Genomic DNA, 25,354 nt, shown 5'->3' with positions numbered 1-25,354 from the left:
AAATTTGAAGATTAGATCTTTATATAAATATACATAAGATTTTACCACTTGCTTAGTTTTTATTTGATAACTAACTATTTTTTTAAATAAAGTTGTTCACTTTTTATTATACAATTAATCCTTTTAACTTTTAAACTCAAAATTTTGTCATTATGTGACAATACTTGAGTAGTTAGAAAATTATTATTTTAAACAAAAATAAAATAATAAAAATAATGCTATATATATATATATATATATATTAGTGTAAATGAGAGGATTCGAATTCAAGACCTCTCACTTATATCTCCTCCCCTTAAACCATCCAACCCATTCCTCCTCCCTCCCATTAAAATAATGCTATATCCTTGTAAACAAGTGACATAATTTTGTTTTATATTTGACTATATAATTTATTATGTAAAAGTACAATAAAATGAAATTAAACCCCTATTTGATAACTCAATTCAGCACTTAAATTTAATAGATTCAGATCTTAACTGTTTAGAAGCATTTGATAACTAAAAATTGAACATCTAAATTTATTAAGTGGCACTGAATTTTCTAAGCAAAACTTACTCCAAAAAATAAGTGACAAGATATTCACTACATTCAAATGTATTAGATTTAGTACCTAATAATTCAATAACTTAATGGATTTAAATTTTAGATTTCAGTTTTTAGATTTCAATTTTATCAAACACACCCTAAGTCTTCTATTAATAGTTATATGTTCATTATATATTTGTCTACGTAAAATAATTAGTCTCTAAAAGCATTTATTGGATAATTTATGTATACTAAAATTACCATTTTGTATTTATAAATATTATTTCAGTGACCCACCCACTCTATCCCCGTGCCAGGTTTCTTGTCTAGCCGAATTTAATAACTATGAATAAAAGTAACAATTTCATCAAGAGGAAACAGTACAAAATACATTAAAGGGTTCTTGCAGAAACCACTTTATTACGAGCTAAAGATACTGTCAAAATCGGCACAAACAGATATTGCGGACCTGTCTACGCTGAATGTTGCTGTAGTTAGTATTAAAGCAATTAGCAAGGCTCAGAGCATCTTTTAACATAGCTTAACTTTTCGGAAAGTGTAAATAGATCTTTAAGCTGATGAAATAATACCTGAGAGTTAGACTTAATGAGTATTCAAAAAAGGATCCATCTTATTCTGTAGTCAATGATTATATGTATTTTTTAGCTTTTCAAACATATGACTACAAAACTTTAAAGTATTTATAAAAAATTATGACCTTGAATAAAAATATATACGTAAAATTTAAGTAGTTTGACAATTCATCAAATGTGACAACTTTAGTGGTCAGTAGGAATCAAAAGAGCTAGTGTACAATCTCAGATAGTCAGACCATGCTCGTGTTGAATTGGACCACAATATTTCAGGTTTGGTTGTGTCCTGCCTTTAATTAGAAGAAGCAAAAACTAAAATTTCTATTTTTCAACCAATTTTCCTCTGCTGGTTTGGTTAGTTCATTTAATTTTCAAGTTGGCAGACACCTATTGGAAGAAGCTGAATAGGTTTATGTGTGAAAAATGAACTGAAATTGTGATGAAAGGACTGAAAAAAATAAATATGCAAGCATACCAAGTTTAACTAATTAACAGAGAAGTTCAATTCAATCGAACAGGTAGTGGAAGTCTTGATAGGTTTGTATTTCGTGGGGTAGAATGCAATCTCATCGGTTATCTCAGGGGACCCCTCGGAGAATCTGTGGCAACTGCAGCTGGAAATGTTGTGGATAGGTTTAGGATCCCTTATGCCAGTTTGCGGAGCATTTGTTGCTTATTCATTTCCTAGCCTCTACAAAACAAACATTATTACTTCCATCATCTCTATCCTTTCGGGGGCAAATTACACTTTATCCCCGTAGTTAGTATTTTTATACATAACTCTCCTATGATTTAAAAAACTATATATAACCTCCTCATGATTTGGATTAAAGTGTCAAAGTGATGGAAATGATTATTCATAATAAAACCCATGAAAATGTTGAAATTACCCTTGTTTAAAAATTAAAATGGGTGAAGTGACCAAACTATATAAATATAATATGCATGACACACTAATTTCGTATGGTTTTATATTTTACCATATAACCCTCTTATAGTTTAATGGTTTATCATATAACCCCCTTATGGTTTTTAGAATATACACACAGCCCTCCTATGGTTAACAAATAATTTTCACCTTTACATAGGGGTATTTTTGATATTTTAGGTGACTCCATTATGAATTGCAAATTCTATCACTTTGATACTTTAATCTAAATAATGAGAGAGTTATGTATAATTTTTGAAACTATATGGAGGTTATGTACAAAAATACTAAACTACAGAAGAGTAAAGTGTAATTTGCCCTTCTTTCTTTTGCTTCCTTTCTACTTTACCATTTGAACCGTTGGACTCCTCACTTGACTTCGCTTTTTCCATTTGTCCTTTAGGTTTTCATGTTTTATAGTTCTAAATCAGAGTAATTTACATGATGCTGTGTAGCTTATGTTGTACATCTTTTCCTATTGATAGAGTTGGTAATCGAATCCAAGCTTCATTTTCGTATTCATACCTAGGTATCAATTATGAGACTCGAACTATATGAGCTTGGTTTGGCATGTCCCTATATATTTTGTACACGGGCATTGGCTTCCCATTTGTCCTATTTTGTCTGCACAGTGAGCATACAGTATCAACCAAATCCCAACACATGCTAAGACAACTCACGTACATTTGAGATGAGAGCGAGGTTGGCATAGCTATCTAAGGTTATGTGGTCAATTTACTAGCCTTCCAAGCATCATGGCAGGATTCTGATTTTTTTCCCCCATTTCTTTCTGACAAGATCCTCTATCCATTATATCCGTTCAGTTTTCTTGTTCAATGCAAAACTACGTAGTTCCACTTATTAATATTATTGATGTGACACATAACATTGAATGCATATTTACGATATGTTTGGTAAATGGGTTTCATACTGTCACTAAATTTGCTTATTGCTTGGTTTCATTCATTGCATATTGGGCATGGCCTCCAGTTTGACGAGTGGAAGTAGAAACTTGGAATCTCTAACTCCACTTTAGCCACTGATAATGAAGCAGTGGATGGTTATGGAGATTACAAGGGCTGCCCAATTAAACGACCCAAATCAGGTGGATGGAGATCAGCACCTTCCATCCTACGTCAGTAAACAATAGTTTTGGACCAACATTACTTTTCTTTCTCGTCTTTTTCATAATTTCTCCAAGAACTAAGAATCAGGAAAACAGAAGTGCTACACTTATTATAGTTGAGACTTGGAGGAAAATGTTTAGACCACGCAACAATTGTATGGTATCCATTGACTAAGTGCAACAATTGTGTGCTTTGAAAATGGTTTTGATTCATCAGTAGGCAGTTGACATTAATGATTTACAGGTGCTGGAAGTCTTGAGAGGTTTGCACATTTTGGAATATCATCAAATCTCATCAGCTATCTGACCGGGCCAATTGGAGAATCTGTTGCAAGTGGTTCAAAGTCTCGGCTGGAAGTATTGTTAGCCTCCAGGGACTTAAGAGCATTTTTTGTCTACCTTTCCTCGTCCGTTTTACATCTCAGTTATCAATACCGGGTAATTTTCATTATAAGACAGAGTATAAGAATTCAGGGACTCGGGGTTTTGGCCCCTTTTACAACAATTACTCCATTAATTACCAGAGCTTAGAAGAATCCAGAAAAATTAGGGCCATAGAATTATAAATGAATCGAGTCGAATTTTAAACTAATCGAGTCGAGTTTTACCCTAATCAAGTCGAGTCTTACCCTAATCAAATCGAGTTTTGACTCAATTTTATTATATTCGAGTTCGAACTCAACTTCAAATTCAAGTCTAGTTAAACTCAGACTCAAACTTTAAAAAAATAAAAAAATAATTATTTTATATTTTAAAAGTGAATAAAATAGCCATTTTTGCTTAATAAATAATAAAAATATTAAGAATATATATACAATTTTACTATTAAAATAAAAAAAAATTATATATATATATGTGTGTATTTGAATTAACTCATGAGTTAATGAGTTAAATTTCTTTGTTCTAGAATTTATTTTAATAGCTCAACTTCATTTGCTCAAACTCAAACCTTAATCGAGTTCAAGGGGAGTTTTGATTAAAGAGTAGCGGCTCTAGTTGCAACTCCTCAACCTATCACATCAATTAGTCAGTCTAGTCTCTGTAGCACTCCATTGGCTGACCATAAGCGAAAATTATGTCGCTGACTGAAGTGCCTTCCAGCATTGTAAAGTCTTGGGTCATGAAAGTTTTGGGTTAAGTTACGGAACTTCTATAATTCTGGGACTGTAGTCAATAGCAAAAGATGAATCATGAATGTCTACGGTAGAATGAGTGCATCCACATCAAAATGCAAATTAAGATAAGCGTTGAATAAATCTCTCCCTAGTTTGGATAGTTTGGCATATGTACACTTTAACCTTTTTTTATTTTTTGTCACAGTGGTAGCAATAATTAGACAGTATTTAAGATGAAGCAAAAGAGTTTTTTCCTAAAATTTCTTTCTTATCTCAAAATTTTCTAAAAGTATAGTTCGCTTTGAAATTTTATTTAAAAGATTATGTTAACCTGATATTAAAGGGAGGTTTTGTAATTCTATAATAATTTTATTTGAAAATTTTGACTTTTCAAACTTGGCCCTTAAATCTAATAAAATTTCTAATCGTTTCACTCTAACTACAACTACAAAGGGTTAAACTATAAATTTTCAAATCACAGGAATTAAACTATACACATCAAAATTAAAGGTGTGTTTTTTTGTACTTACCCTTAAGATAATGACTAAGGTAGAGAGTTGTGGGCAACATCAATTTCACAGCTTTAAAATCTTCATCAAAATGGAGACTATAGTCTGCGTGAAAAAAAAAAAAAAAAACAAAACATAAATGAAATGCAAATTTTTTTTATGTATAATGAAGCTAACTAACATGTATAACATAAATCCCTCCAATTAATTAATTTGTTTCTTTTCCTGTTTGATTTTTCGGCATTAAATTGTCAATAAAATTGCAGATTATCAACGACTTGGAAAGGGAAAAAGTGATCATACTAATTGTTTGTGTGTTCATAATAGAATTTGGATGTGGAGTACAACTATTAAATGCCATATGATAAGTGCATATCACCCTTTCATTGGACAGCTGATGTCTCTATCTATGATGTGAAATATCCGAAAGAACCAACCAATTGATTGATTCAATTACCATCCCATCCTCGTCCCCATATCCAACATCCATCAATCCGACGTCTAACAGGCCAATAGGAGTGGAAAGCCTGATGCCTCTACACATGATGTGTAATATCCGAAAGAACCAACGAATTGATTCAGTGATTGTACCATCCTCGTCTCGTCCACATCCAACATCTTTAAAGGGGTGACAAGAATATGCGATAAAAGATCAATTTCACATCTGATAGGAGTGGGAAGGAGAATTGATCGGAGGAACAATAATTCTACATGAGAAGTTAAAAGCTAGCTTGCGTGTGGGATTAAGAATTATGCTTAAAGAATTAGTAGTGTATTTTTCATTTGACATCTGATAGGAGTGGAAGGAGAATTGATTGGAGGAACAATAATTCTACATGAGAAGTTAAAAGCTTGCGTGTGGGATTAAGAATTATGCTTAAAGAATTGGTGTATTTTTCACAAGTGAAAAATCGTCAAAGAATTAATGCCAAAGTAAATCAAGTTTTTTGGGCTATTCTTCAATTTTTTTTTATTTTTTAATAATGTTTTTAGTAGGAAAAGACGGAATTTAAGAAATAATAAGGGAAAAAGGGATTTGATCCTAAAAATTTCTAATTCTTGGAACTTCAATTTTAACTGCTAGACGTTTTGGGCTATTCTTGAATACAAGAAGAAGTGAAATTGAACAGCAAAATTACGTTAATGACAACTATTACCAAATTCGGTAGTGAAATATGTCTTTAAAAGGCCAACAATTCAGTATTTTTTTCTCCTCTCTTTTTGTGAAACGTAATCAAACTAACCTTTGAACATATTTAGCCAAGAGAATAACATCATTAGCGTCAAAATTCATACTGTGAAGCTTGAGTGTTGAACCAGCAGTTTCTATTTAATCTGGCCTAGTTTTGATGAGTCAGCTAGCTAGGACCATGTTCTCCATTATTGTCCTGGCTTCATTTGTACTATCCCTCCAAATTACTCCCAAAAGTAAAGCTACCTCTCTACCAGCCAAGCAAATCATACTTAGTTCGACCCCTTATCCTTCAAGTTAAAAACAGTGTTTCAAAAACTGAATCGGACAAGCCTATTGAACTATTCGAATCACGTTGAATGTCTTTAAAAAAAACAATTAAACCAGTCAAACCTCTTTAAAAACTAGTGTCATGGCCAATTCATGATTTGAATAATCCAACTCGAATTGGTCAAAATGGGTAAAAACCCGAATTTTGTAACCAGTTCCTACTAAATTTCTCTGCTTATTTTTTACTTTTAAAGACATTCAATTTACATAATGATAAAAGAATAAAAAAGGAAAATCTTTGAACTAATTGAACTGGAAACTCATCCAATTCATTCAACGGTTCGGATTTTAAAATATTGGTTAAAAAGAAGAAGGTACATTGGCTCTGCTGGGTAAGTATGCGATTCTGACTGTCAAACCTTTCTTCTCTTGCCTTTCTTTTTTTTTCCCCCTTCATTGTAAAGTCTTTCTTGAATCAAAAATCAAAAATTAAAAAAAAGAATCCCATACTTGTAGAAAAATATTCTGTTCGTCCTCTCTCACTTTAGCTTTTGTGGATTTCATTTTTCAAAAAATATAGAACTCCTCAGCCTGCATAAAACTGAGGCAGAGATGCCATTTTAATCTCCCCAAAGCTGCTCCTTTAAGTCCTGTTCATGCAATCATTGAATAGTTTAATGCTTGATTTCATTCCAATTGGAGCATCCCCTATAGAGTGATGAGTGGAAGCAGAAGCACGGAACCCCAAACTCCACTCCTTGCCACTGATAATGAACCACTGGATGGTTATACAGATTACAAGGGCTGTCCAATTAAACGATCCAAATCAGGTGGATGGAGATCGGCATCTTGCATCCTAGGTTAGTAAACACTAATATTACTGCAACAGGTACTCAGCTATCAACTCCTTTTTTTTTCCCCTTTTCTTTTGTCTTTGTTGTAGTTTATTCTGCGAATTAAGAAGCAGGAACGGAGAACTTCCACTCGACTTAAGAGGAAGAAGAAGTGATTATTGCAGCTGAGACTTGGGAAAAATGTAAACTGAGCCTTAATATGAAATGGTTTTTTGACTGTGTGGGCGTAATTGATTTACAGCTGCAGGAAGTCTTGAGAGGTTTGCATATTTTGGAATAGAATCAAATCTCATTAACTATCTGACCGGGCCAATTGGAGAATCTGTTGCAACAGCTGCGGCTAATGTCAATACATGGGTTGGCGTAGTTTCACTTGTACCAATTTTTGGAGCATTTGTGGCCGATTCCTTCCTTGGCCGCTACAAATCAATCATCATTGCTGCCATTCTCTACATCTTGGTAGGTGTCTCTGCTTTCTTTTTCCTTTTTACATCTTTTCTGCACTGATACCAAGGATATAACGGTCCAGGGACTCGGATTGTTGACCCTTTCTGCAACGATTACTCCAATAGTTACCGGAGCTTCAGATTTCCAAGATAGAACCAAGAATGAATCAGGGCCTGAATCACCTGATAAGTATATCAAAGCTTTGTTTTTTGGATCACTGTATCTGGTTGCACTGGCGCAAGGATATAACACCTTTCTTCAAGCCTTTGGAGCCAATCAATTTGATGAAAAACATCCGGAAGAGAGCATAGCCAAGAGCTCATTCTTCAACTGGTGGTTTTGTGTCGGGGCCATGGGTGCAATAGCTACACATTTAATCTTACCTTACATTCAGGACAACATAAACTGGGGCATTGGTTTTGGGATTCCATGTCTGGCCGTGATAGTCGGGCTTATCCTGTTTTTACTGGGAAACAAAACGTATCGATTTCCTGCCACAATAGGTGATAAAGAGGTAGAAATCCGTTATGGGAAGAAGGACAAGGGATTCAAGAAAAGCATCAGTGCTTTGTACATTGTAGCTCCCTCATCAAGCCGTGAAGAAAGCCCTCTGCATGACGAGTAAGGATTTTTTTTTCTTTTTTCTTTTTTTATTGATCTGATTAAAAGTTGATCTCATAGATTTATTCTCTTCGACATATGAAGCAGGCATTTGATTTAAGCTCGAATCCAAAACAGCACATCCGAAAGAAAATCAAGTTCCCTTATTGTAAATCTATGGGCAAATTATATTTTACCCCCCTATGGTTTAGTGTTTTTTGTACACAACCCTCATATGGTTTTAAAAGCTATACATAACTCACATCATGGTTTGGATTAAAGTCTCAAAATAACGGAAATGATTGTTCGTAAAGGAATCTTTAAAAATGTCGAAATTATCTTTATTTAAAAATTAAAATGGCTGAAATGACCAAAATATATAAACATAATATGCATGACGCACTAATTCCGTATAATTTTATATTTTACGATAAAACCCCCTTATGATTTAATACTTTATTATATAATCCCCTTATGGTTGTCAAAATATACATATAATTCCCATGTGGTTGATAAATAATTTTTAACTTTATATAGAGGTATTTTTGATATTTTAGATGACTCCGTTATAAATTGCAAATTTCGTTACTTTGACACTTTAATCCAAATCATAAGGGAGTTATGTATATTTTTTGAAACTATGAGGGGATTATATACAAAAACACTAAATCACAGGGGGTAAAGTGTAATTTGCCCTAAATCTATTTTCAAATCTGATGCATTGAGCCCAATTATCAACCAATGATTGTATCATCCATCTCACTGAAAAAATGTGTCACTCATAACTTTGGCACACAAAACAATTCTTGTTTAGAAATACACCTTTCTAGACAAAATAAGGATAATCAAAATTTTGAGCTGATTGGCAGTAAATTCCCTTTAAAACCAAGGATTAAACTTTTAACTTGCATTGGATTGTTGCTCCATATTCAGATCCTAGTTCCAAATTCAGGCAACCCCTTCCCGTATTCCTTTGATGCTGTCTTGCGGTACTCATTGCATGTGGTCGGTGCTTGCCAATATCCACGTTTTCTGATCATCCTTGCTAATGTAGCATTTTCTGGACAGGTTTCTCAAGGATGATTCGCCTCCTGCAGGTGATGATTCAACAAACATTAATGAAACCTCTAGCAAGACTAAAGAAATAAAGGAAGTTTTAAGGCTGTTTCCAATATGGGTAACCTGTTTAACGTATACAATTGGGCATGCTCAATCCTGCACATTATTTACGAAGCAAGCAACAACACTTGACAGATCAATAGGGCAAAGTTATAGTATACCAGCTGCAGCACTTCGGATTATCATCGCCCTTTCTGTAGTGTTCTGTAGCATAATTTATGATCGAATTTTCGTCCCAATTGCGAGAAGGATAACAAGATATTCCTCTGGGATAACAATGCTTCAGAGAATAGGAATTGGCATGGCAATATCTGTCCTGAACATGGTCATTGCAGCTGTGATTGAGAAGAAAAGACTCAAAACTGCTCGAGATTTTGGTCTCCTCGACATTCCTAATGCAACAGTTCCCATGAGCTTTTGGTGGTTGGCGCCTCAATATTTATTATTTGGACTAGTTGATGTGTTGATTAACGTAGGAATGCAGGAATTCTTCTATGATCAGGTGCCTACAGAATTAAGATGTTTAGGCCTCTCTTTTTCCCAGGGGACCATAGGCATAGGCGATTTCTTGAGCAGCTTTCTGGTCTCTATGATTGACAAAATTACAAGCCAAGGGGGTAGAGAAAGTTGGTTCTCAGATAACTTAAATCGAGCACATGTTGATTACTTCTATTGGCTGCTTGCTGGAATAGGTGTTGTGGGTTTAATTCCATTTGTCTGTTTAGCAAAATCTTACATTTATAGGGAACCAAATAATATCAAAAACGATTCTGATGTATAGATTTACATGTACTGATTAAAGTAGGAATGCTGAAATTTTTCTATGATCAGGTGCCTACTGAATTAAGATGTTTCGGCCTCTCTTTTTCCTATGGTACCATAGGCGTAGGGGACTTCTTACGGGGTATTCTTGTCTCTGCGATTGATAAAGCTGCAAGTCATGAGGGTAGTGAAAGTTTTTTTTAAAATAAGTAGGGGAGGGATGGGATTGAAGAAACGGATAGGAGAATAGGACAACTTGAATCCAAGACATAAATCGAGCATGTCTTGACCACTTCTATCGGCTACTTGCTGGAATAGCTATGTGACCGAAAAGGCCTTAGTCTAATGGTTAAAATTAAGGGTCAAGGAATTACAGGTTTTAATCCCCTACTCGTTCCTCATTTTTTAAATTCCACCCTTCTCTTGCAAAAAAATCTATATACTATATTAAAAGCATCAATATGGTTTGGTAATTTAGTAATTTAATTTTCACTTTCCAATAATACCCTTGTCATAAATAATAAGGATTACAATATGTATTCAAATCCAGTACCCTCTAACATTAGCATGGGTATTTGTATACTATTGATGATGACGTTTTGTGTTAGGAAAAGAATTTTATGGAACTAAACTTCCTCATAAAATATAGTTAGATATGGAATGCGGTTGCTTTATAATGTTAAATGGGAAAATCATTTAAAACGTCTCTTACATTTCGCCAAATGAATTTTTTCACCCTTTATTTTTAAAATGTTAATTTTATATCCCTTACAAATTCCAATCAACAAAATTTGATCCCAACCTAAATTTTTGACAACTTTTTAACTTGAAATCACCGCATGACCCACCTGCAGTCTTTTTTATATAGAAAAGGGTCAAATCCTACTTTTTTGGAAACAAAATTAATATGAATTGAGTTTGATCCCACTTTTTTAAAGGTAAATAAATATAGTTTGGGTCAGATTCTACTTTTTTAGGGGCAAAAATAAATATGAATTAGCTCCTTTTTTTTAAACTACAAATGAGATTTAATCTTTTAATCCCTAAGAAAAGACAATGTATGGGTCACGTGATGGATTCAAGGTAAAAGGTGGTCGAAAATCTAAGTTGGAACCAAATTTTACTGACTTGATCTTGTGTGGGATGTAAAGTTACTATTTTAAAGGTAAAAGATGAAAAAAAATTGATTTGACAAAATGTGAAGGATATTTTGAATGATTTTCCCATGTTGAATATCAAAGTAACAATAAAAGATTATATAAATTAAATCTACAAGAGTATACATGTAGTTTCATTATAAGCTAAAGTAAAAACAAAATTACACAATAAATAGAAGTACTAATTTAAAATTCACTCATGGTTAAACTTTTAATACATAAATTGAACCCTAACAATGCTTCAGTACTCTAATTAATTACAAAATATTCTTTAACCCCGCGCTTAAAAGGCCATAAGGATTAAGAAGGATGCTGAAAAAAAAAAACATGCGTACTCTCCAAAAATTAAGCAATGCGGACATACAAAACTATACCAATGGAATTTCAATAAACACAAAAGTGAATAGGCAACTTAAAAGGCATAAACACTACAGCATATTTACACCATCATTAGTCGAATAGTGTTAAATGTATTAAGAATATGTTAAACTTTCAAAAATCATTGTCCGACAAATTTAATAAAAAAAGTTGAGATAAATAGTCGTCTATATGTAGCGTCTAGAAGGAACATTCCAAACACCAAGGAGAATTAGGAGATTAGTGGCTTCTTGAAGAAATGTTCCAAACATCAAGGAAAATTAGGATATGAGTTTGTGATGGGATTTCTCGCAACAAAATTTTCAAGTCAGCTATTTGGCTTTGTATTCTAACCCCTTACCTCTTGTGTAAAGTGAAAACTTCTTGGCTATTGATAAAGATAAATTTGTGCATGAAACAAATTAAAATATAAGATATCATTTTTAAAATCTCTTATTGCTACATTGTTGTATTAAAAAACAATAAGATCACAAACCTATGAATTATTTGAGCATTTATTTCTATAATTTTAATTTGAATGCATATTCTATAATTTCTAGCCATGATATTTAGGAAATGCTAACTTTGAGATTATTGTTTAGGAATATATTTTCTTTGCAGTCAATTTCCTTATATTATAGAATAAAATGCAGTTAGGTATCATTTAGGGATGACATGTAAAGTTTAATTGAATTAAAATAGATCAAATTACATATAAATTTTTGTAGTTTTTGTGTAACATTAGATGACCCCCTTAAGATTTCAAAATAGCCATATAGTCCCCCTATGATTTTGTATAAAGTGAAAGATAGATGGAATGCACAATTAGTTATTGAGATTATGTAAGATGCATTTCAAAAGTGTATGTGATGAAATCATAATATCTATTTAATCCCCTCATGATTTACATAAATATGCACTTTACCCTCCTATGATTTTTGCATTTATCTGTCTAATCCTTCTATATTTTGTATAAGGTGATTAAGTCATCATTTGATTCACCATTTAAGTAAGGGCATTATGGGTATTTCCACTAAGGACATTACATGGGCTATTTTTTTTTTTTTTATCAAATTTCTACTTTACATGAAATCATAGAAGGGTGAAATGGACATTTTAAAATATTAGGAGGGCTATGTGGCAATAGATGAAATTACAGAGGGTTATTTGTAATTTGCTCTAAAAAATATATTGACTTTCTTACGTTCCCAATCAGGAATTCATATTATTCAACTTTTATATGTAACTCAGACCTTAAGATTGTTTTTAAGAAATAGAATTTGGTTGACCAAAATTTCCTTATCAAGTTTAAGTTTAGAGAAAAATGCAGTTTTGGTATCTAAACTTTGACGCAGGAGCGGTTTTAGTCCCCAAATTTTGGACGAAAGCAAATTTGGTACCCGAACTTTCAAATTTTGAGTACATTAAGTACCCTTGACGATTTTTTCCCAAATTGTTACCGGAAAAAGCCATGTGATAGTCACGTGTCCGGCCAAAATGGAATAAAAAAAGGCCAAAAATACAGTTTTAGTACATAAACTTTGACGCACGAGCGGTTTTAGTCCCCAAATTTTGGACGAAAACAAATTTGGTACCCGAACTTTCAAATTTTGAGCACATTAAGTACCCTTGACAATTTTTCCCAAATTGTTACCAAAAAAAGCCATATAACAGTCACGTGTCCGGCCACAATTGTATAAAAAAAGGCCAAAAAAATGTCAAATGCTATTCTAATACTAAGTATTAAATTTAAGGACTAATAGCGTAATAAAGAAAAAATCCAAGGACTAAATAACATCACATGAGTCAACAAAACCCAAGAACGATACAAATGAGCTCCAATTCCAGTACATTAATCTAAGAATCAAGTCACAAAGGTGTAAATAATGATGCGTAATCCTTTATTTCTCTTGCCTAAGTTGACTTGAAGAAACTTGAGCTGGTCATGTATTCTGCTACCTAACTTGATACAAGAAACTTGAACTAGTCCTCGGGACAAAGCAGCAAGCAGCTGATTCGGAAAAATTTCCAGAAGAACAATTACAAATGGGTCATCCAATAGGGAAGCAATCAAAGGTGTATGACGATAATTTGGAACTCAAGTATGGACCAAAAATAGATGTTTGGTCTCAAATTAATGCCTTGAGGTGCTTTTATTTCGGCTCATCTTCTCTATGACATTGTGTAATAACGGGACACAAAGCTCCTGAGATGTTTCTACCCCAGGATTTCTGGAGACCTCTGCATTTGATCTTCCACTAGATAAATTCCTATGCTGTCTGAAGTCATTTGTACTCGGGAACTGCGAACTTCCTCGGCTCGCAGGTCTTATTCCTATAAGCCGTCCCAGCGGCACACTCCGATCTTGGAAGAATGATGCTGTGGACTAGTGCATATTGAGAAAAGAAACAATACCAGCCAAGAAACTACAAAATGAGAAGGGGATACTGACACAATGAAAAAACAGGTGGGATTAATGTACTGGAATTGGAGCTCATTTGTATCGGTTCTTGGGTTTTGTTGACTCGTGTGATGTTATTTAGTCCTTGGATTTATTCTTTATTACGCTATTAGTCCTTAAATTTAATACTTAGTATTAGAATGGCATTTGACATTTTTTTGGCCTTTTTTTTATACAATTGTGGCCGGACACGTGACTGTCATATGGCTTTTTTCGGTAACAATTTGGAAAAAAATCGTCAAGGGTACTTAATGTGCTCAAAATTTGAAAGTTCGGGTACCAAATTTGTTTTCGTCCAAAATTTGGGGACTAAAACCGTTCGTGCGTCAAAGTTTAGGTACCAAAACTGCATTTTTGGCCTTTTTTTATTCCAGTTTGGCCGGACACGTGACTGTCACATGGCTTTTTCCGGTAACAATTTGGGAAAAAATCGTCAAGGGTACTTAGTGTGCTCAAAATTTGAAAGTTCGGGTATCAAATTTGTTTTCGTCCAAAATTTGGGGACTAAAAGCACTCGTGCGTCAAAATTTAGGTACCAAAATTGCATTTTTCTCTTAAGTTTATTTGGAACAAAATAATCTAGAGATGGTGTTTGGAAAACTTTATGGTTTGCCTTTCAAGAGGAGACTTCAAATTGGAAATTTGTTTTCCTTTTGGGAGACTAATTCAGATTTGGATTTTTTTGAGATGACTTCTAGAAAAAATAAAAAGAGAAAAGAATGCATTAGAATACCATGTAGAAATTAAATTTAACAAGAGTATGAGAAAAGGAAATTAATTGGATAAAAGACTTTCATGTTTAACCATTTTGGACTCTATAATAAAAAATCATATAATTTTAGCCTAAATTAATCAATAGCAAATATGGAGAAAAAAAAACAAGGAAATCTATTAGTTAATATTGTGTTCAATAAATTCCATTAATTTGATTCATGCATGATAACATAGAGTAGGTCCGGCTTGATAACTTTGACGGGATGCAAAAATTACAAGCATTTAGCACTCTGTATATTCTTAAAATGTTTCATTAATATCCCAAATAAAACCAACATACTTAGACCCCTTAATAATTGTGTAAATATATTTAAATGGGCAAAAAATTATGGTATTCTTTACGCTATGCAATACGTGCTATGAATCAATAATATTGACCATTAATATTACCAATTATGCAAGATCTCGATAGACAATAATAGAGGGGTGTGAGTTTAGTATCTTTGAAGTATTTGTGTGAAACATATCATACATTTGATTCGTGCTAAAATTTTAGGGCCTAAAAGTACATAGGGTATACGTAGGATTCCATGCATAGTAGTTCTCCATTCTGTTCCTCTGCTGACAGTAGGTCCAATCCTCCTCTGAATTTTGAATCACATAATTGCTTCCATGACTTCCAGTGTTTCCTTCAGTGGAGTTGGCCACCACCTTTAAGTACGGGGCTAAGAGGTTAAAAATTCAAATCTTACTTCCTATCAAAAAGTTGTCACTTAATGTGACTTTACTTAGATCCATGTCTGTAGGGTCCGATGATGGTTTAGCTCCATCGGTTTTCCGTGACCGTATTGGGTCACCCCCTAATATAGGGGTGAGAGGTTAAAAATTCAAACCTTATCTCCTATCAAAAAGTTGTCACTTAATGTGGCTTTACTTAGATCCATGTCTATATGGTCCGATGATGGTTTAGTTCCGTCGGTTTTCCGTGACCATATTGGGTCACCCCCTAGTATAGGCTAGATTAGAAGTAGGAGTAAGAGTAGATGTAGATGGTGACAATTGACCAAAAAAAAAAGACTTCCAATGGTTTCCTTTAGCATCAATAACCGCTTCCCGTATAAACCGTTCAATTGAACTGTCAACTGCTTTAGCTACTCCCCTAGGTATGCGAGACATTGACATACAATATTGTGATCGGGTGATCATCACCTCCATGATTTTAATATAGTGATAAATCCGCAACTCTAAAAATTCCTACAATCGTTTTCTTTCTTGTTATCATGAAAACAGGGGAAATAGTTTCTCCATTAAGGCTTGTCCTGCAATCGTTTTCTTTCTTGTCATCATGAAACAGGGAAAATAGTTTCTCCATTAAGCTTCAAGTATCATGTACCATGAGCACTCAAGTGCAGAGTACACCAACGTACTCTTTTTTTTTTTTTTTTTGAATTGTCTTTCTTTGAAACAGCTACTTATTTGATAAGTACGCAATCAAGAGTTCAGCAAAGCTTAAACCACTATTTTTTTTTCATATATATAGAAAGAATAATTTAAAAAAAAAATCTGTACTAATGGAGAAAATACATCAAATCAAACACAACACAGATATATATAAATGTAAAAATCAATGGATATAACTGATCTAAAGAATCAATACAACTAAAGACAGCATTGATACTCCAATATATCTTTCATTCAGATGAATCATTGTAATCTAATAGGTCTGCGCATGTTTTTGAACATTCAAATATAATTAAAAACTGGTTCAAGTCCAAAAGAATCTTAAATCTAGCAATAATAAACAAAAAAATTTAGATCTAAGATACTAAGCTTATAAAATATCAGATTTCACAAAAAAAAAAATTAAAAAACTCTCATAATGAAAAACTTAGTTAGAGAGAATAAAACTCTCATTAGAACAATTTATGAGAGAAGAATCTCTAATTAGGAGGAAACAAGACTATCCCGCCAAAAGCCCTTATGAAAGAATTTATTTAAATAAAGAAAACTAAAAATTAGAGAGAGGGCTCCCTTGGATAGGAAGAGACCAGATTTGTCTAGTCTATCTCCCATGGCAAAGCTAGAGAAAATTTTGACCGGATGAATTTTAGAGACAAGGAGGAGAAAATAAGTCTCAGAATAGGAAATGTTAGGGAAACATTTAACTTAATCCATATTGGATTAGAAATTGGAATTATAGGGTGTTTTACAGTTTCATACTTGACAGTAGGGCTGCAAACGAACCGAACCGCTTGCGAGCGGCTCGAGTAAAGCTCGACTCGAGCTCGATCAATATTGAGCTCGAGTTGGACTCGAGCAATATTAAGCTCGTTAGCTCGCGAGTCTGCTCGCTAGCTCGAGTGTATGTGTGTATATATGTATATATATATATATATTATTTGTTTTTTAATAGTATATATATATTTTTTTTTATTTTAATAGTAAAATTACATATATATCCTTAATATTTTATTATTTATTTAAGAAAAAAATATTATTTTATTTATTTTTTAAAAAAATTATTTTTTATTTTTTCGATCTCGAACTCGGCTCAAATCAAGTCGAGCTCGAGCTCGAGTTTTAGATTGTCAGCTCGTCGAGTTCGAGCTCGAGTTCGAGTTCAATAAAAATAAGTTAAGACTCGGCTCGATTAGGTCAAAACTCGACTCGACTTGACTCGTTTGCAGTCTTACTTGACAGCAAATCTTATTGTTTCGAAGCTGTTTATGTAATATCAACGGTAAGGTTTTTCCAAAGATGAATTATTTGAGAGAGTTTTTTAGGACTTTATTGTGCCCTGGAGGGTATGAATGAAAACATTTGGTAAATTGAAATTCCGCCTCAAAGCTATCACCGTACTACTTAGTTATTTAATAAGTTGAAGTGTTGTTAATGAGTTAGTTAAGTAGTGAGCTGGGTAAGGGTTGGATTGGGTGATAAGGTGGAAGGAATTGTAAATAGATGGTCCTAAATTCAAGACCTCTCACTTACAAAATAAAAAAAAAATGAGTTGTCTAAAATTCTCTCTTAGATTATTTAGAAAAAAATTATTTCAATGAACACTATAATATTTTTCTATGATGTGATGTTTGTGAAATAAAAATAAAGTTAAAAATTATATTTATGATACAAGTTGAATAATATTTTAGAATTTTTTTTTTGTAAATTATGGAAACCAAACAGACCCAATGTTTCTCATCCATATATAGGTCATAGATATATATATGTATGACCTATGTGTGTGTGTATATATATATATGTCTGTGACTCTTTTAAGTACCAAAATGAAAAACAGAAAGGGTGGAATAAATTAATGAATTTAACCTTTACTCCAAAAATACTTCTCACCTCTTGACCTATTTCCGAACACAGATATAACCATTTGATCGTCGTATTATAACAAATGAAGGTTGCCCAAGCGTGAATCTCTCTTGTAAGTTATAGCCACATGATAATCTAATATAGGAAATAACTGGTCCTCCAGCCTTCACGGACTTTGTTTCCACAAGATATGTTAGCAACAGCGGAAAAATCAACTCCAACCTAGCAAAAATTTCTTGGAATGAATCTCTTTCGGCTTTGTGTAACGGGTGCAAAGCTAGGGACGTTCAAACTTGAGCCCCCAAAAAAAAAAAAAAAAAAAAGAACTAGTTGATCCAATCTAACTCAGATATCAAATGTCTGTGGATTGGTAAAACTAAATAATATCCATCTTTAGAGTTTTGTAAAATAGTTTGGAAATAGTTTTTGAAATTCAATTCTTAAATCCCCATTTACCGGCTAAATTAACAAATTTACACGTTATATTTGCTATATACCTACCACTATATTACTTCGTATACTGATACTAATAAATAGTGTTATAAGTTATACATTCAAAAAAAAAGTGTTATGAGTTATAACATATACTTCTATAGGATTAATTAATCTATTAAGAATAAATTTTCTTGTATAATAACATTTGAAAGTCACTAATTTAGGATGTTCATGTATCATAGGAAATACTAGATTATTTCAAAAAACTTTAGCACAATATGTGTTACATAATGTTGTTGATTGAAGATTAGGTACAAGTAACTTAAAAAAAAAAAAAGATTAGGAATATGTGAAGAACATTAATAAACTTATCGATAAACTTTATTTTGTTGATAACAAGTCGAATATGCTTCACTAAATCTACACTAAAATAGCTTATTTAAAATTTTAGATACCATAGAAATAAATTATAAATTCAGTGTAAATTATGCATAATAACAAGCATCTTCTGTTTTTTAAGCCACATATCTTGCGAGAGGTTGTGAAGTGGTAAGTACATACTCCATCTATCCTACAAAATTAGGCGTACTTTTATTTTATTCTGTGCTAAATTATAGGCATGTTTCCTTTTTAAACAGCGGTATTAAATTATAAGCTAAATAATATGCCCATATTTAATGTAAATCTCTAACCCAAAAAGAAAAGTCATGTTCCAAATGAGCCACTGATTTGCACTAATTCGAGTCATCTTGCATTAATGAAGGGGTATATTAGGTGAATACTAAGCAAAAATAATTACTTTAACTATGTTGTTTTAAACATCTTAATTTGTGTAAAAATGGAAGTAGGCCTGATTTTTTTAGACGGAGGGACTACTAATTTTAACTATTGTTTTAAGATAGTTGATGCGTGCGCAACTATTAGGAAATTCATTTGTTAAATCTATTTTGATAGTAAAAAATGAAACAAAAAATTGAAATAAAAAATAGAAATTATAAAGAACAGAGCACCAAAAGTCTATAAGAATTCAAGATAATAGAAAGAACTTTTTATAGATAATTGTAGAAGTAGAAGTGGCTTGTAATTATGAAAGTAGTGGATAGAGAAAGAAACATTTTTTTTTTTTGGTCAAAGTATAAGTGAGTGAAAGGTGTGGACAAAGAAAGAACTTTTTTGCAATTGTGAAAGGAATGGATAAAGAATTTTTTTTTTTTTGCAATTTTCAACGAAATAGATGAAGAAAAAACCTTTTTTTTTGGTGGATAACTATAAAAGTATCTATGGTTTAGAATTGTTAAAGGAATGGATAAGATGTGACGCCCCCACTTTTCCCAAGGGCGAACCCAAGGGTATCGGTGGAATGCCTGCCCAACTCTCGCCGGGACTCATTACAATCCGTAATTCAAAAGGTAGAAATACTTCAAATATTTTCAGTATATAAGTAAAGTGCTCCAAAACATTTCATAATTAAAATTAGATAACCTTCAAACTTAAATACAACTCAAAAGAATATTTACTACAGTCATATGCTATAATACAACTTAAAGTCTCCAAAAGAAAACAACCTAGTACTATTCGCGAGCACTCTCGGTCTTGAACCCTGTTAAGAAAAACAAAAGTGTGGAATGAGCTAAACAGCCCAGTGAGTTTCCAAAACCTAAGCAGTTCTAATAAATCAAGTAAATTGAGCATAACACATGTACGGTTCAAAATTTCACATTGGCACATTAAAATGAGACATTTATCATTGTACAGAAATAAACACACATTGAAAGGATACGGTGTTCACTTGGAACGATTTCAGTCCATTTCACCTTATAACTCCAATGATCCCCTCGGTTTGTCTGGCCATCACCTTATCCCTCCAGTGGTAATACTCGAGTATACCGAAACGGTGGCCCAGGGTTCCAACCTACCCGACCGAGCCCAATTCTGTCTCGAGCAGGTTAGTAATCAAAGGCAGGATCTAGTTCAGCTTAGAGCTTACAACATGCGCAAGTAATCAAGTAAATCGGTAAATGGTAGTAGTTCACGGTTAATGGTAGAAATTTATCATTTTAGTAGTTCGAATGAGATAAAGTACACACTCGCCTTAAAACGGTGGACAGTTACATAGGAGCATTTATAGGGTGCACTTAACACTTAAGCACACAATAACTATGAAGTAAACATGTAGCAAAACTGTTCAAGTCACGTACACCTATAAGGAACACTCACCAATTCAAAAGTGAGAAAACGAGCAAATATGCTTTTAGATGTCCGCTCCGAGACTCTCTTGAAGGTCCTCGTGAGCGCCTGAAGAAATATCGATTTTCTATTATTCACAATCATTCATCACCCAAGTAAGAATATCCATTAGTTTAGGATTAAGAAAATATCTTAAAGAGCTTTACTCTATCGACATGTAAGTTTCAAAAGTGAGGATTTTAAAGTCACAAAGGAGACTTGTATCCTCCATGAAATCGGGTCCAAAACGATATATCGATATCGGGATAAGGTGTTGAGTTTTCAAAAACTCATTTCCCAAGAAATCGAAAAATTTCAGTTTTGTGCGTCAAATTTAGAAAAATCAGATCTTGAATTTGGCATGTCCAAAAATAGAAAATTTAACACCGTTGGAATCTAGGTTCAAAGTTTAAAAGTTCCTAGAAGACACTTTTTCAAGATTCCAAACAAAAAGCATTCATTTTTCAGTTCAAAGTCGCTGACTTATTAACAAGACAGAACCAACCATGGTTATTCGGTGATGTTTGAAAATTCGGTAAAATTCACAGAAAGTGAATCAGCCTTCGAAATTAGTAACACCATATGAGTTCCAAACAAGGTTTCAAATACAATAAATGAAACTAAATTCGGAGTTTTGAATATTGAGGTACATCATTTCAAAGTTGGTCGACTTTCATGACCTGTCCAGTCATTTTCCAGATTTGAGAAGGCATTTTTGAGGTACTATTTGGTCATCGAAATGACATTGAAAATACATCAAATTTGGTACATTTAATCTTCCATATGTGAACTACATCTCTACCAAATTTCATGCGAAAAATCACGTGGAAATGCAGTTAACAAAATAATCAAAGTTCGTGAAATTCCCAAAGCAAATCTGCCATCTCAACCTTTTCTTTCTTTCCAAAAGCTTAGTACAATGAAATCAGTCCCAAGTCATTCCATTTTGAAACCAAGGGTCCAGAAACACTTAATAAGTAGTTTAGAGGTAATTAACATCAAGATTTTCGAAATATAACTTCCCAAATCAGATTTGACCATTCGGCCAAGAAGAAAGGAAAAGTTTCCAGTTTTCCAGTTTTGTTGCATTTTAGAAATCTGGCCATATATCACTCAATACAAACTCAAATTGAGAATGGTTGATGGCGTTGGAAAATAGATTCCAAAATCTACATTTCATCAGAAGAAATAATTTCCAAAATCAGTTCACAAGTAATTCCAAATCAGGCCTCAAGTTACAGCTTCTCATTTCCATTCGAATGAACAGGCTGAACAGAACAGCCAACTTTATCAGTTCACTGCGGTTCACACAAAACGAACTCGATAGTGATTTTTATACCTTTTTGAAGCTAAGAATGTCTAGTTTCAAATGTCATAAACGGCACTCGATTTTGACTTTTGTACAAAGAGTTATGTTCGATCAAAGGGGCACTGTTCGGTTGTCCAGAACCCAATTCCAGATTTCTTTCAATTTCGAAAATTCAAGTTTTGCTCAACCAAATCGAATGATTTTTGGTAGAAACTTTCTAAACACCATATACAACATATCTAAATCAGTTCCAGAGTCATTTGAGCATCAAAAATTTGAATAAAGACAAGGCAATAACAGGACAGATTCAGCCAAGTCCATGCACCAACTTTCCTTCGATTTTCTCTTTATTTTCTATCTATAATTAACTCATCTACACACATAACAATCATATTCAAGCATTTACACCTCAAGCCAACTTCCTAGAGGCCACCTCAAGACCTCTACCTAAGATTAAAACAAAGATTACCCGAGCCTGTCGGCCAAGGTTATAGACTCGTTGAATACATTAGTGTAGCGCGCGTGCGGCCCAGAACATCTAAGGGCATCACAGACCTGTTATTGCCTCAAACTTCTGCGGCCTAAAAGGCCGTAGTCCCTCTAAGAAGCTAGCTGCGGAGGGATTCCTCGGCATAGCTAGTTAGCAGGCTGAGGTCTCGATCGTTAACGGAATTAACCAGACAAATCGCTCCACCAACTAAGAACGGCCATGCACCACCACCCATAGAATCAAGAAAGAGTTCTCAGTCTGTCAATCCTTACTATGTCTGGACCTGGTAAGTTTCCCCGTGTTGAGTCAAATTAAGCTGCAGGCTCCACTCCTGGTGGTGCCCTTCCTTCAATTCCTCAATGGATTCCTCAAGTCCTCTGCCTAGTTTTCAAACTCTTGCCATTAAAGCTCCAACTTTGAGAAAAAATTGGAAAGATTCAAGGTGGGTGAAGGCTACCTCTTAGCTTTGAAGAAACCAGAAATTTTGTACCAAAAACTCCCAAGAAAACCCGCAAGATGAAGCCCTTCTCCAAGCTAAAGTTGCTCTCCAAGTGGTATGTGAGTTGTGTGAAGATTTAGAGGTGAAATGGTGCAAGATTGGATGGAGTTTTCTTTCCTTCTTCTTCCTTGGGGCTGCTGGCCGAAAAATGGAGAGAGATGGGAGAGGTTTGTGTGCTAAAACTTGGGCAGAAAGAATGGAATAGTAGCCATAAGTGTTGGGCAAAAAGTCAACTCTTAATAGTTGTCGCACGCGGGTTTCGTACCACCGTTTTCTCTCTTGTTTGTTATACTTGTGCACTAAACCTCCAGTGTACTTCCTTTAACACTATAATTATTCACTCTTAGTAGTCTAGTATAAGTTTCTTAAATCTCCACTTAGCCGCTCCGACGCGAAACACGCGTTCTTACACGGAATGCGCGAACTTACGACGCGTGCACGAAAAATCGAAACTTAAGAAAAATTCATGCCCTACTAGGGTTATTAAATATAACTAGGGCAATTAATTATAAAAATAGCTAAATTAAGAAATAAAAATACGAGTCCTTACAACCTCTCCCCCTTAAAAGAATTTCGTTCTCGAAATTCATACCTTTCACAACCTCAGATAACCCTGAACCTTGTTGTGTGATCATTTCATATGTTCTTGCAGGTGCCACTGGTCAGTTTCCTCCTCCATTGACTTGTCTTCCTTGTTGAATAGTATTTTCTTGTGGATACCTCTTTGGGCAGTCGTGAACTTTATGGTTGGTACCCATACACTTTCGCCTCTTCACCCAGAAGTCTTTTTCAGTATGATTCGTCCTTCCACAATATCCACATGTCAGATGAGGAGTTGTGACTTAACTTGCCTGCAAAATTTTCCTTGATTGTATCTGTCCTACTGGAGCTCCTCGTGACCTAGTTTTTTCGAATTTCTTTATCATAAGCGGTGAAGGAAGTGGTAGTCTTACTCTATCCACTCCTTTTCTAACTTTAGGTGGCAGTCCGATTTTTCTTGGTACTTCAAGATAATTACTACTATCGGATACATCTTTTTCCTCGCTTGAAAGATTCTCAGTTGGGATTTGGTGCTCTCTACCCTTTGTACTTTCTCAAGAGCGTCACTAAATATTTCAATCTGTGTTGCAGCAAGGGCAATTTGGATTTTTTAAATTTAATCCTTGGATAAACCGTCTTATTCTCTTCCGTTCCGTTGCCACCAATTCTGGAGCATATGTAGATAATTTCATGAATTGTATTTCGTACTCAGCCACACTCGAAGTTTCTTGACGATACTTTATAAAGTCGTCTTCTCTCTTTTCTTGAACTAGTGGAGGAAGAAACTTCTCATTAAACTCTCGTACAAAGTTTATCCAAGTTCTTGGAGTTTGATCTCTTTCCCACTTGTTTCTTATAACATTCTACCAAGTTCGCGTTGCTCCTTCAAGTTGAAATACAGCAAAGGTGACTTGTCTTTTTATTGTGTAGTTCAAGGCATCGAATATATTTCTTATATTTTCTAACCAATTTTCAGCCACTTCTGGATCAGGTCCTCCAGAAAATTTGGGTGGAAAGAATTTCTAAAACCATTCCAAAACTCGATCCTCCCCTATCTCTTGGTTTTCACATTGGTTTTTCACGTTGGTTTCCTTGTCCAACCCCCTGACCCTGTTGAGCTACTAAGAGTTCTAGTACATCCGTCATGTGAGTTAAAACTAATCCCATTTGGTCATCTCCTCTCCCAGCCCTTAGCTCGGTGTTTTGATCAATAGCAGAATCATTATCTACCCTTTGATTTCGGGGTTGTCTGAGTTGACGTCCCTTACGTTGTCCTCTAGTTTCCATACTCACAACTAATCTATGTGCACATGTATAAACCCCACACTAAGTCATAACTGAACTATACACACATACTGGTAACAATTCTAAAGAAAATGAAATCACTTGCACAAATAACATTATCACCGTACAAGTCAAACACAAACTAGAGTTCATCAGATCATAACACAAGTTACAGTCAAGTAAAGTACATACCAAGTCAAGATCAGTAAACAAAAGTAAACAGGTGATTAACAAAAGTACATGCATCTCCAAGGCACGAACTCTTAAGTCCTATTCTCATCGTCCCATTACAAAAGATCAAAAATAGTGCTTCATTAGATTAATTGGAACTAGATGATTCTCGTTCCCTACAACTAGGATTCTCTGGGCCACGATCTTCTCCACCTCTCTCTCTTAATTGTTGTGTCATCCTAGCCAAACAATTATTGGTTTCCTGTAACTATTCACGTGAAATATCGATTCGTTCTTATTCCCTGCAAATGGAGATCTCAAGTTCTTAGCATTGCCCTCAACTCTTA

At 34.0% G+C, this 25,354-nt stretch overlaps 1 protein-coding gene across 4 annotated transcripts; it reads left to right on the top strand.

Moving 5' to 3' along the window:
- Window positions 1-6,750: 6,750 nt before the first annotated feature.
- LOC113749191 (protein NRT1/ PTR FAMILY 5.10-like) lies at window positions 6,751-10,134 on the top strand. 4 transcript variants are annotated; one of them, XM_027292864.1, is made up of 4 exons: window positions 6,751-7,121; window positions 7,357-7,574; window positions 7,645-8,183; window positions 9,231-10,134. In XM_027292864.1, the coding sequence occupies exons 1-4, from the start codon at window positions 6,980-6,982 to the stop codon at window positions 10,060-10,062; spliced, it is 1,731 nt and encodes a 576-aa protein (XP_027148665.1). In that variant the 5' UTR covers window positions 6,751-6,979; the 3' UTR covers window positions 10,063-10,134. The 4 variants fall into 4 exon arrangements, with proteins under 4 accessions (XP_027148665.1, XP_027148666.1, XP_027148668.1 ...); XM_027292865.1 differs by having other exon boundaries at window positions 6,999-7,150; XM_027292867.1 differs by having other exon boundaries at window positions 7,033-7,121; window positions 7,205-7,574; window positions 7,688-8,183.
- Window positions 10,135-25,354: the final 15,220 nt, after the last annotated feature.

The sequence above is a fragment of the Coffea eugenioides genome, chromosome 10 (assembly GCF_003713205.1).
Source record: "Coffea eugenioides isolate CCC68of chromosome 10, Ceug_1.0, whole genome shotgun sequence".
NCBI lineage: Eukaryota > Viridiplantae > Streptophyta > Magnoliopsida > Gentianales > Rubiaceae > Coffea > Coffea eugenioides.
The sequence above is the reverse complement of the archived record's forward strand: the minus strand, read 5'-3'. Positions and strand labels throughout refer to the sequence as shown.